Below are 12,951 nucleotides of genomic sequence, written 5' to 3' on the forward strand. Positions count from 1 at the left end.
ATCTCAGAGATTGCAGCAGACCATTAGGAAGCTTCAGGGAAACACCAACAGAGCTTGGGGAAGGAGCAACCCAAGACCCTGAAATTCCAAGGCTCCCCAGAAAAAAACACAAACAGGAGTTACCCAGATGGGCTGATAGGCCCTCAGGCTATAGTACCCGTTCGTATAGAAGGACGATCGTGTGAGCCATTGCTGGACAGCGGATCATAGGTCACCATACTCTATGTATCTTATTACCGAGAACACCTGCAGCATTTACCCTTGCATCCCCTGTCTGGCCTGACAGTCTGGGGAATTGGCTGTGACTCCTGCCCCTATCTGGGATATATCCTGTTCAATGTTCAGTTTCCAAAGAATGTTGCAGGGGTAAACTAGGAAATAGAAACATGGGCACTGGTCTGCCCAGATCCAAAGGGAAGAAAGTATGCACCTTTAATCCTAGGGACAAATGCAAACCTGTTCCAGAGATTGGCGTGGAAATGCCGCGAGATGGCAGGGAACAACTATCTACAGGAGCTGCCAATGCACGCTTTATGTAAAGCCGCATACCAGCGAGCAAGGGGGCCCCCATCCCAAGAGAAGACCAAGGCTAGACCTTTTGGGAGGGATAGTTTCCAGTTTGGGAATTCCCCCATTCCTGCTGAGTGAAAGGACCGCCTGTGTGAGAAGTTAGTCAAGAGGAAGGCTGTTTTCTCTATGCACGAATGGGATGTTGGGTGTGCACATGATGTGGAGCACCATATCTGAATGCAGGATGGTTGGCCTTTTCAAGAGAGGTCAAGACGATTAGCCCCCACTGATATTGAAGATGTGAGGCAGCACCTACAGGAACTGGTTCAAGCAGGTATCATTGAGGAATCCAGGAGCCCCTACGCATCGCCGATCGTTGTAGTATGAAAGAAAAGTGAAAAGGTGCACATGTGCGTCGACTATCGCACTCTGAACCGGCGGACAATCCCTGACCAATACACAATGCTCCGGGTGGATGACGCCTTGGATAGCCTGAATGGTAGCTGCTGGTTCTCTGTCCTTGACCTCCGCAGTGGATACTAACAAGTGCCCATGGCACCAGAGGACCGGGAGAAGACAGCATTCATCTGCCCTTTAGGGCTTTACCAATTTAATCACATGCCTTAGAGAGTATCTGGAGCTCCAGCCACGTTTCAGCGACTCATGGAGCGGGTGGTAGGGGACATGCACCTGTTGAAGTGTCTGGTGTACCTGGATGACATCATAGTGTTCGGGCGCACTTTAGAAGAACACGAGACTCGACTGTGCAAAGTCCTGGATCGTTTGGAACAGGCTGGCCTCAAGTTATCCTTAGACAAGTGCATCTTCTGCCAGACATCCGTGCGGTATGTGGGACACAGGGTGTCTGCAGATGGTATAGCTACAGACCCAGAGAAGGTGAAGGCGGTAACCACCTGGCCAAGGCCCACAACTCTCAAGGAATTATGGTAGTTTCTGGGATTCTGTGGCTATTACCGCAAGTTTATCAAGAATTTTTCGCACATCGTACATGCACTCACAGAGCTCACCAAGGGATACCCCCCCACACAAATAAGAAGAAGGGGAACTCACCTCGGCATCAATACTTTAATGTGGGTGCACCTTTTGGAAAGCGGTGGACTGCTGAGCGTGAAGAAGCTTTCCGTAAAATCATTCAACAGCTCACGCAAGCACCTGTTTTGGTGTACGCTGATCCCACCCAGCCATATGAACTTCATGTTGATGCAAGCTACACCGGTTTAGGCGCTGTCCTTTATCAAGAGCGTGAGGGCAAACTCCGACCAGTAGCGTTTGCAAGTCAGGGTCTCACACCGCCTGAGAGAAACTACCCTGCTCATCAAGTGGAGTTCCTGGCATTGAAATGGGCCATCACAGAGAGGTTCCATGACTACCTCTAGGGTTACCATATTTCAGCAAGCAAAAAAGAGGACGGGAGGAGCCCCACCCTAGCCCCGCCCCTGCCCCTCCCACTTCCCACCCCCCCAGAACCCCCAACCCTCCCCCCGTTCCTTGTCCCCTGACTGCCCCCTCCTGGGACCCCTGCCCCTAACTGCCCCCCAGGACTCCACCCCCTATCTAAGCCTCCCTGCCTCTTGTCCCCTGACTGCCCCAACCCTTATCCACACCCCCACCCCCAGACAGACCCCTGGGACTCCCACGCCCCATCCAACCACTCCCCACCCCCTGACAACCCCCCCCCAGAACTCCCAACCCATCTAAACCCCTCTGCTCCCTGTCCCCTGACTGCTCCGATCCCTCTCCCCACTCCTGCCCCCTGACAGCCCCCCCAGAACTCCCAGCCCCCCACCCCCCCGCTCCTTGTCCCCTGACTGCCCCCTCCTGGGACCCCCTGCTCCTAACTGCCCTCCAGAACCCCACCCCCTACCTAAGACTCCCTGTTCCTTGTCCCCTGACTGCCCCCTCCTGGGACCCCTGCTCCTAACTGCCCTCCAGAACCCCACCCCCTACCTAAGCCTCCCTGTGCCTTGTCCCCTAACTGCCCCCTCCTGAGACCCCCCCCCAACTGCCCCCCAGGACCCTACCCCCTACCTGTACCCTGACTGCCCAAAACTTTCTCCACTCCCCCCAAAAAGCCCCCCCCTGAACTCCCGACCCCCCCGTTTCTTGACTGCCCCCTCCAGAACCTCCCTGCCCCTTCTCCTGTCCCCTGGCCCCCATACCCTGCTGCTCAGAACAGGGTGTTGGGCTCTGTGCGAGCCGGACACATGGCTGCGCTCCCCAGTGCAACACAAAACCCGGTCCCTGGCCCTGCACAGTGCTGCCGGACCGGGACACTGGGCTGCAGGAGGAGGAGCTGCCGGCTCAGAATGAAGGGAGGGAGGAGGAGCTCCTCTACAGCTGCTCCGGAGTTCAGCCCGGGACTTTCCTGCAGCCCTCCAAGCCGCTCACTCTGCTCTGCCGGGGAGGGGGGAAATCCCGGACATTTTGAGTTATTTACAAATTCCCCCCGGACGCTATTTTTAGCACAAAAAGGAGGACATGTCCGGGTAAATCCGGACGAATGGTAACCCTAACTACCTCTATGGGGCCAAGTTCACTGTAAAAACCGATAATAACCCTTTGACATACATCAAGACAACAGCAAAATTATCCGTAGCAGGGCACCGGTGGTTAGCGGCACTCTCTGCCTATGATTTCACTCTGCAGTATCGACCCGGTCGAACAAACATGGATGCAGATGCCTTGTCTCGGCAGCCTCACTCTAAGGATTTATTACCCAATGATCAAATGAATGTGGAGACCCCTGAATTGAGAGCGTTATGCCAACAGGTATCCATTGTGGAGGAAAAATCCACAGCCAATGGAGAACGAGCAATTAACTGTCTGGGTGCACCACCAGAAGCCATACCCATAGTCTACTCAAGTTTTACTAGAGTACAGGACCCTCAGCTGCCCAAACTTCCCTTTTCTAGGGCCTGCAGGCTGCCTCTCCCTCTCCTTGGAGCTCCAGCGCTGCCCCCTGGAGTTTCCCTCCTTTTTTCTTACTCTCCTGCTCCCCCTTAGGAAAAAGGTTTAAAGGGCCATGCTCTCTAAACCCCAAAGGGGTTACAGATATAAATTAGCAAATTCTCATCCTGAGTGGTAAACAGGCTGGCAGATTCTTAAGGCACAAGTTGCCTTGACTTTCCCAGGTTTTCATACACAGGCTAAAGATCCTTCTAGCCTCGGACCATCACTCCGACAGTTCAGTCCTTGCCCCTCCGGTGTTTCTAGGTGTGTTGATGCAGGGAGAGGGAGGTCCCCCAGTGTTGTCATTGTCCCCCTTTTATATCTTCTTCACACTTGCTGGAAAGCTCTTTTGCTGTGACCTGAGTCAAACAGTTCCCATTATGCAGTGCTATCTCTGAGAGGTTTCTATTGCACACAGTTCCTGGGGTAATCCTGGTGCTTGTGTGCATTTCCTCAGTAAACCATTAACATTGTTTGGCCTTTTTACTGTTGTACCTGAAAGGCTGCTTGTGGGTGCGTTCAGCCTCACAACATGTTTCAGTAACACACACAGCCAAACTTCACAACTTCACATACGACGATAGCACATACAATCGAACGAGATAGTAATGTCTAGCAGATCAAAACTTTTAGAATGATACATCACAAGGCGCACTTTGTACAAAACATATCCTAACTACATGACAGTGGTGAATGTTGGGGTGCCAGGGTGTCACACCGCACACACTGCGAGGGATGTGGGGGGTGCCCGGTGTGCTGCGGTTCTAGGCCCTGCAAGAGTTAGGGGAGGGGAGTGCCCAGCGTTCCGTGACTCTGAGCCCTCAGAGAGAGGTGCCCAGCATGCCGTGGGCTCTGGGGGAGGAGCACCCAGCTTTCCGTGGTCTGGGGGAGGGGCGCCCAGCATGCCCTGGCTCCGGGCCCTGGGGGGAGGGTGGCAGGGAAGTGGGTGCGCAGGAGTCACTGCTGGCGCTGCACACTGGGGGGCCCTGCCAAGGTTCCTTGGTGACTCTCCTGGCCAGGCCCAATCCTGTGAGTCACTCTCCAGCCTTGGCATGCGCCTGTGGAGCCAGCAACAGGTACGAGTCCCGTGTGTCAGGAGGGACCTAGGGCATCTGTGCCTGGCTCTGCATGGAGTAAGGAGCTGGGGCTCGCTCAGGCCCCAGGACAAGCTGCTGCCCTGATGCCCGGCCCCTTGTTGGCAGGCCAGTAGAGCCAAGGAGTGAGCGCGGCCCAGAGACCAAGCTCCTTGTTTGCCTGGCTGAGGCCCTTTGCTGGGGGGTGCTGGGTCTGCCATTCCCTGGAGATAGCGGCCTTCAGTCCCAGAGCGGCCAGTGGCGGGCAGCATGGTCTAGTGGCTAGTGTAGCTGGTTCTGTCCCTGGCTCTGCTGCTGGCCTGGGCACAGCCCTCCCCTCCCCCTTCCGGCTCGCTGCTCCCCCACGGCTGCCTGGCCTGTTCAGACTCAGCCCTTTGGGCAGGGCCCACCTCACTGTGTCTGTGCAGTGCCCGTGCAGGGGCCCTGATCTCAGCCGGGCTCTCCGGCTGCTGCTGTAATGGGCGTGAAAATGTGTGTGGTGTCAATTTGGAGTGACTCCCTGACCCCAGTGCAGGGACTGGGTTGGGCTGGCGTACGTGGGCTTGGAGCCCAGCCCATGCTGTGAGACAGACCCTAGCAGGAGGAGGGGGGTGACAGACTGTGGCCCCTGCGTTCGGGGAGCAGGCATGCGAGGCTCGCTGGTGCGGGGTCTGCATGGCAATTAGAAGGATTTCGCTGGGTGCAGAGCATGGTAGCGCTGCCCCTGTCGTTCCTGGTGGGCCTATCTGGCGGTGCCAGCATTAATATTTGCCTGTGTCAAGGCTGCTTCCCCACTCTGAACTTTAGGGTACAAATGTGAGGGCCTGCATGAAAACTTCTAAGCTTAACTACCAGCTTAGATCTGGTCCGCTGCCACCATTCCCAAGTGGATTCCATTCCCTGGGAAGCCTTGAGAAACTCTTCACCAATTCCCTGGTGAATACAGATCCAAACCCCTTGGATCTTAAAACAAGGAGAAATTAACCATCCCCCTCCTTTCTCCCACCAACTCCTGGTGAATACAGATCCAACCCCCTTAGATCTAAAAACAAGGAAAAAAATCAATCAGGTTCTTAAAAAGAAGACTTTTAATTAAAGAAAAAAGGTAAAAATCATCTCTGTAAAATCAGTATGGAAAATAACTTTACAGGGTAATTAAACTTAAAGAGCTCAGAGGACTCCCCTCTAGCCTTAGGTTCAAAGTACAGCAAACAGAGATAAACACTCTAGTAAAAGGTACATTTACAAGTTGAGAAAACAAAGATAAAAACTAACACGCCTTGCCTGGCTGTTTACTTACAAGTTTGAAATATGAGACTTGTTCAGAAAGATTTGGAGAACCTGGATTGATGTCTGGTCCCTCTCAGTCCCAAGAGCGAACAACTTCCCAAACAAAGAGCACAAACAAAAGCCTTCCCCCCCCAGATTTGAAAGTATCTTGTCCCCTTATTGGTCCTTTGGGTCAGGTGTCAGCCAGGTTACCTGAGCTTCTTAACCCTTTACAGGTAAAAGGATTTTGGAGTCTCTGGCCAGGAGGGGTTTTATAGTACTGTACACAGGACAGCTGTTACCCTTCCCTTTATAGTTATGACAGCCTGAGGAAGGCAAACACAGCTGGGAATGTCTGCCCAGCAGTGGGTCTGAGCAGCAGTGGCTGGGTCCAGGGCAGGTAATGCAGCCACCTGCACTGGGATCTGTGGCTCCTCCATGCTGAGAACTGGGCCATGTGGATCCTTTGCTGTGGGGCAACCAAAATATACCCCAGAGCTTGGCGCTATCCTGTTGGGTGCTCCCAATGAGAGCACCGGTTCCCGGACCAGACGCTCCGTGCTGGATCAGACAATGATACATTCTGGGATCTGTGGCCTCGTGTGCTGCCTGAGAGCAGGGGAGCTGAAATCTGCTTCCTCTCAGGCCACCTGGCAAGCGGGTTTCTAAGGCTGGGGGCTGAGCTGTCACCCTCGTTTTCGGCTGGGCAGAGTTCCCAGTTCAATCGCTCAAAGTGGTGTGAAGGGGCCATCTGCTGCAGCTCTAAGCCTGCGCCAGTGTGAACCCCTCATCGCTAGTACCAGCTGCCTGGATAATAACCCGATCTCCTTTGCAGCTCCTTCTCCTGAGAGTGGCAATTCACTAGCTGTCTCTGCGTGGCTCTGGCCAGGTGGAACGCAGGTTGCAGTCCACTAGCCAGACACAAGGTACCAGGTGCAGGAGTGTCTGTTGCAGTCCATGGAGCAGCTGCGCTGTCCACTGGCTGCTTCGTTAGCGTTTTCATAACTGGAGCAATGTCCAGTCGAGCCTGCTGCTGCTGCACTTTCCTGGGGATCTTCGTTAAATGCAAGTGACCTGAAGCTAGCTCCTGACGGGCCCCTGCGACGCTGTGTCTCTCCTGGATGCGTTACCAGGCTGCATCTCCCCTTTGATACGGCTGCTGAGCGGCACCTGGTGGCTCCCCGGCCTATCCTCTCCTCGACTCCTTTGGGATCCCCACTGCTGGCCTCTCTCCTCCCGGCCCCTCCGGCCCCAGCCCAGCTGGAAAGGTCACAGCCATGGGGCCAGCTGTAATATGTGGGTTTCTTCTCTTTCAGGAAGAACGATGGGCCAAGCCAGCATGTCTCACACACCGTAGAGCTGCCCTGGGTGGGCTCTGCTCCACCCCACCCCAAGGTAAGAGTCCTCTCCATACCCCCCATGCCGCAGAACCTTCCCCAGCCCCACGGGACACCCAGGTGTGGGTCCCTGCAGCAGTGACTGAGCCGGGGGCCGTGGCTGCAGACAGGCCCTGGGTGGGGACACCCCAGCTGCTGGCTCTGCAGGGGGAGCGCTTGCCATGGTAGGCAGCGGAGTTTAGTGGACTAAGCAGGAGGCCTGTAGTCAGGACTCTGAGGTTGCACTTCCAGCCCTGCGTCTGACTAGTGTGAGCTTGGGCAAGTCCCTGCCCGCTCCATGCCTCAGTTTCTATTTCTTTGAGGGTTGCTGCTGCCCAAGGCTTTGATTAGTGGATGTGTGTAGGTGCCATGGGTAGGTCTCTGCAGCCTGAAAAAGGCTGGCACTTCAGGGGCAGAGACCCTGTGGGAGGCTCCCCCTCAAATACCACCGCTGTACACTCTGAGGTGGGTAGCTGCCAGCCCCTCTCTGCACTGGCACAACAGAGCCAAGTTCCCTCGAGCTGGGGTTGCCCTACTCCAGGATTTGTGCCACCTCCTGCAGGTGGTGCCTGGGCCGGGCACAAGCTGGGCAGGAAGGAAAGGTGTGTTTGCAGGTAGTGCCCTGCTGGGGATTTTGTCCTAAGGTCACTTCCCCCACACTGGGTAGGTGAACGCACTCAAAACACAGCGGGCCAGATTCAGGTCTGGGGTAACCCTGCCAGGGGTCAGCAGAGCGACAGGAGTGGGATCTGGACCGGCTCTTTCCTCTGAAGCGTGCGCTCCTTCCCTCTTCATGCCCAGGCCCTCCCACATCCTCCCCAGCTGATCCCCCTGCAGTATTTGCAAGGGAAATGAGCACAGAGGTGAGATCCTGCAGCTCTGCCTGGTGCTGGGGCCTGCCTAGAGGGCAGAGGGTTCTGGCCCCTGCCAGCCAGCCCCTGCCCTGCCCCTGCTTCACCAGCCTGGCTCATAGAGGAGAATGAGTGGGGGGTGGGTGCCAGGGCAGGGGGCGAGGATGGGCATCAAAGATGGCACAGACCCATCGCCTAACCCAGCCCCTGCCAGGCAGGGTCCTTCCCTTTGGTACCGTGTCCTCAGAGACCCAGAGTGACTGCAGGAGAGCTGTGGAAAAGGCACTGGTCCCTCCTTGTTGGCTGACATCAGAGGACATGACCCAGAAGCCCATTGCCCATTTCCCTGTCACATCACGTTCTAAGCCCCCCTCTGCTTCGCTGTCCTCTCACACCCTGAGGTGTCACTGTGGGCAGGGTCAGTGCCCCAGCCAACCCCAAATGGGAACCTGCATCTGCCACACCCAAGGTTCTGGTCTCTCTGGCTCCTTTTGGGTTAATTGTGGAGCGAGGTTTAGGGAAACCTTGTATCAGGGGGTAGCCGTGTTAGTCTGTATCTACAAAAACAACAAGGAGTCTGGTGGCACCTTAAAGACTAACAGATTTATTTGGGCATAAGCTTTCATGAGAGTCCTCAGCCTGGATACCCTCTGTGAGCCTTGCAGCCACTTGGGTTGATTTTCTTTGCTGGCAGGTTTTCATCTGGATACCCTCAGGATGCTAATTGCTCCTGGGTCTGTTTCTCCCCTGGGGCCAGACTCAAAGGGCCTTGAAGCAAATAGAAAGACTCCTATTGACTGTTTGGTGCTCGTTTTTTTCTCCTAGTTTTTCTTTGACTCAGGACTACAGTTAGTCTTATGCAATGAGAATTGCCGGGATTGCTCTGCTGTCCCTTTCAGATCAGTATCAGGTTTGCATCCCTCTTAACCCTCTGACCCCACTTCAGCTCTCCGTGATGTTTCAGATCTTGTTGGCAGAGGTTCTCAAGGTCTGTCCTCTCTCTCCCCCTGCACTCCTAGGATGGGTTGTCTGGACTTGCCGATTTGAGGCTGTAGGTTAACGTAACATAAGAGTATGTTTTCCAGAGTGCTGTGTAAGCTCGAAAGCTTGTCTCCCTCACCAATAGAAGACTGTCCATTAAAAGATATTTCCTCACCCACCTTGTCTCTCTAGGAACATAAGAACGGCCATAGTGGGTCAGACCAATGGTCCATCTAGTCCAGTATCCTGTCTTCTGACAGTGGCTGGTGCGGGATGCATCAAAGGGAATAAACAGAACAGAGCGATTTCAAGTGACCCATCCCCTGTTGTCCAGCCTCAGCTTCTGGCAGTCAGAGGTTTAGGGAAGCTCAGACCATGGGGCTGCATCTCTCACCATCCTGGCTAATAGCCATTCATGGACCTATTCTCCAGGAACTTATCTAGCTCTTTTTGGAACCCAGCGATACTTTCGTTTTTCGCAACATCGCCTGGCAAGGAGTTGCACAGGTTGACTGTGCGTTGTGTGAAGAAGTACTTCCTTCTGTTTATTTTAAACCTGCTGCCTAGTAATTTCATTGGGTGACCCTAGTTCTTGTGTGATGTGAAGGGGTAAACAACACTTCCCTAGTCACTTTCTCCACACCAGTCATGATTTTATAGACCTCTATTATATCCCCCCTCAGTCGTCTCTTTTCTAAGGTGAACAGTCCCAGTCTTTTTAATCTCTCCTCATATGGAAGCTGCTTGATACCCTTAATCATTTGTGTTGCCCTTCTCTGAACATTTTCCAGTTCTAATATATCTTTTTTTTTTTTTTTTTTTGAGTTGGTGTGTGTGACGAACGGGGACTGTTCTTCCTGTGGTCTGTGAATGCTGACAGGGGAGTGTGGCTGGGATAGTCTGCATTGGGGCATGGGAGACTGACCGAGGGAAGATACCTGAGCATGTAACATGAGAACCCAGGAAGGGGTTAGAGGCCAGGTGACACCTTTGCCCGGGAAACTGAACAAAGGCTGTGGGAGGGGTCGCTGAAGGAGAGTTTTGAGGAGCTGGCTGGTGGAATGGCTGGGAGGCAGACAGGGCTCTGACCTCCCAAGGGGGCTGTGGGGCCCTGGGACCCCAAGATGGACCTAACTGGGGGGGGGATCCTGTTGCCTGTGCCTGCAAGACCTGTCTTGGACTGTGTTCCTGTCGTCTAAATAAACCTTCTGCTTTACTGGCTGGTTGAGAGTCCTGGTGAATCGTAGGAAGCCGGGGGTGCAGGGCCTTGTGTCCCCCCACACTCCATGACAGTGTGACACACTATTCAAGATGTGGGTGTACCATGGATATATATAATGGCATTATGATATTGTCTATTTTATTATTTATCCCTTTCCTAATGGTTCCTAACATTCTGTTCGCTTTTTTAACTGCTGCTGCACATTGAGTGGACGTTTTCAGAAAACTATCCACTATGACTCCAAGATCTCTTTCTTGAGTGGTAACAGCTAATTTAGACCCCATCATTTTATATGTATAGTTGGGATTATGTTTTCCATTGTGCATAACTGTGCATTTATTAACCTTGAATTTTATTTGCCATTTTGTTGCCCAGTCACCCAGTTTTGTGAGATCCTTTGTAAGTCTTCACAGTCAGTTTTGGACTTAACTATCTTGAGTAATTTTGTATCATCTGCAAATTTTGCCACCTCACTGTTTACCGATTTTTTGGATCATTTATGAATATGTTCAACAGCACAAGTCCCAGTACAGACCTGTGGGGGACAGCACTATTTACCTCTCTCCATTCTGAAAACTCACTATTTATTCCTACCTACCCTTTGTTTCCTATCATTTAACCAGTTACTGATCCATGAGACGGCCTTCCCGCTTATCCCATGTCTGCTTTACTGCTAGTTTACTTAGAGCCTTGGTGAGGGACCTTGTCAAAGGCTTTCTGAAAGTTCATGTACACTACATCTGCTGGATCACTCTTGTCCACATGCTTGTTGACCCCTTCAAAGAATTCTAGTAGATTAATAATGGCGAGGCATTATTTCCCTTTACAAAAGCCATATTGACTCTTCCCCAACAAATCGTGTTCATCTATGGGTCTGATAATTCTGTTCTTTATTATAGTTTCAGCCAATTTGCGTGAATTTGCGTACTGAAGTTAGGTTTACTGGCCTGTAATTGTCAGGATTGGCTCTAGAGCCTTTTTTAAAAATAGGCATTACATTGGCTATTCTCCAGTCATCGGGTACAGAGGCTGATTTACATGATAGGTTACAGGCCACTGTTAGTAATTCTGCAATTTCATATCTGAGTTCCTTCAAAACTCCAGGGTGAATCCATCTGGGCCTGGTGACCGATCACTGTTTAATTTATCAGTTTGTTCCAAAACCTCCTCTAATGACACCTCAATCTAGGACAGCTCCTCAGATCTGTCACCTAAAAGAATGGCTCAGGTTTGGGAATCTCCCTCACACCCTCTGCAGTGGAGACTGATGCAGAGAATATTTAGCTTCTTCACAATGGCCTTGTTTTCCCTGAGTGCTCCTTTAGCACCTCAATTGTCCAGTGGCCCCACTGATTGTTTGGCAGGTGTCCGGCTTCTGATAGTTCCAAATATCCTCTCCTATGTGTAGGAGGTTTCCACCCTCCTGGTTGTCTGAACGTCTTCGCCTTTGGACAGAGAAAAGGAGGGAAAGAGGTTTAGCCCCCAGTCATTTTAGAGCCCTGCATGTAATGGCACCTGTGTCGCTTAGGAAAGAGCCGACTCTCTGAGACTCCCCCTTCCAGTGGTTGCAGATCCGCTCCCCTGGGGCAGCATGAGCGTACTCTGCAGAGCCCATCTCTGCCCTTCTCCTGCCCTGCAGCCGACTCTGTTCCTTCTTCTTTTGTTGCTGCTCCAATTTTTCCACTCATTGCACAGGCATTTTTTACCCTTGGATCTTCCAGCTGGTTGCTCAGGAAGCGACATTAGCTGCTGCTGGATCCGGAGCCCTTCTCTTTCCAGCTCTGCCTTGGGAGCTAGTTGCACATGCTTAGGATTCGCCACCCTTCTTTGTGTAATGCCGACAGACCCCGGTTGGCGGAGAGCAGGATCAAACCGGGGATCTCTGGAGCTTAGCGCATGAGCCTCTGCCACATGAGCTAAAAGCCAACTGGCTGTTAGCTAAGGCTGTTATGCTTAAACAAACCACACAAGATTTTTTTATAGCGGAAAAGGCAACACGCCGCATTTATTGAGAATACAGCAATTAGCATATGCTTTTCAGTCACACACACACACCATGCACACAGTCCTGCCAGTCGATGTTTATAGTTACCAGTCCAGAGTCTGGATCAATCTAGTGGCCAGCCAGATTGGTCGCAGAGGGGAGCCGGGCTCTGTCGGTCGCGATCCGATGCTCCTGGAATTGTGGCAAGATGAACCCAAAGCCCCATGGCAAAGCACCCTGTTCTTATAGTCCTTTTTCTCCGTTGAAGTCTATGGATTTTGCTGTGTCAATTTATGGCCGGTTACTCCTCAGTGGGTGTTATCTTTTGCAGTAGCGTAACTGGGGGGGAGCGGGGCAACTGCCGCTCCCCCACTGAGCCTTGTCAATTTCTTGGCGCCTTTTTACTCACCCGGGGAAGCGATAAAAAAAAAATGCACCACCCACTGCGGTGCTTTTATTTTACTCACCCAGCAGTGCTCCGGGTCTTCGGCGGCACTTCAGCGGCGGCTCCTTCAGTCACTCCGGGTCTTCGGCGGCGGCTCCTTCAGTTGCTCCGGGTCTTCGGTGGCATTTCTGCGGAGGGACCTTCAGTCACTCCGGGTCTTCGGTGGCGGCTCCTTCAGTCGCTCCGGGTCTTCGGCGGCATTTCGGCGATGGGACCTTCAGTGCCTCCAAAGACACCCGGAGTGAGTGAAGGGCCCATGGCCGAAGACCC

General features: G+C 52.9%; 1 protein-coding gene across 17 annotated transcripts in view; it reads left to right on the forward strand.

Moving 5' to 3' along the window:
- RAP1GAP (RAP1 GTPase activating protein) overlaps positions 1 to 12,951 on the forward strand; it is a 200,268-nt gene that overhangs the window by 95,949 nt on the left and 91,368 nt on the right. For all 17 annotated transcript variants that reach the window (XM_042856255.2, XM_065575358.1, XM_005281706.3 and 14 more), the window contains one exon: positions 7,139 to 7,217. In XM_042856255.2, the coding sequence (XP_042712189.2) occupies positions 7,139 to 7,217 (79 nt within the window). The remainder of the gene's footprint in view (positions 1 to 7,138; positions 7,218 to 12,951) is intronic.

The sequence above is a fragment of the Chrysemys picta genome, chromosome 21 (genome assembly GCF_011386835.1).
Source record: "Chrysemys picta bellii isolate R12L10 chromosome 21, ASM1138683v2, whole genome shotgun sequence".
NCBI lineage: Eukaryota > Metazoa > Chordata > Testudines > Emydidae > Chrysemys > Chrysemys picta.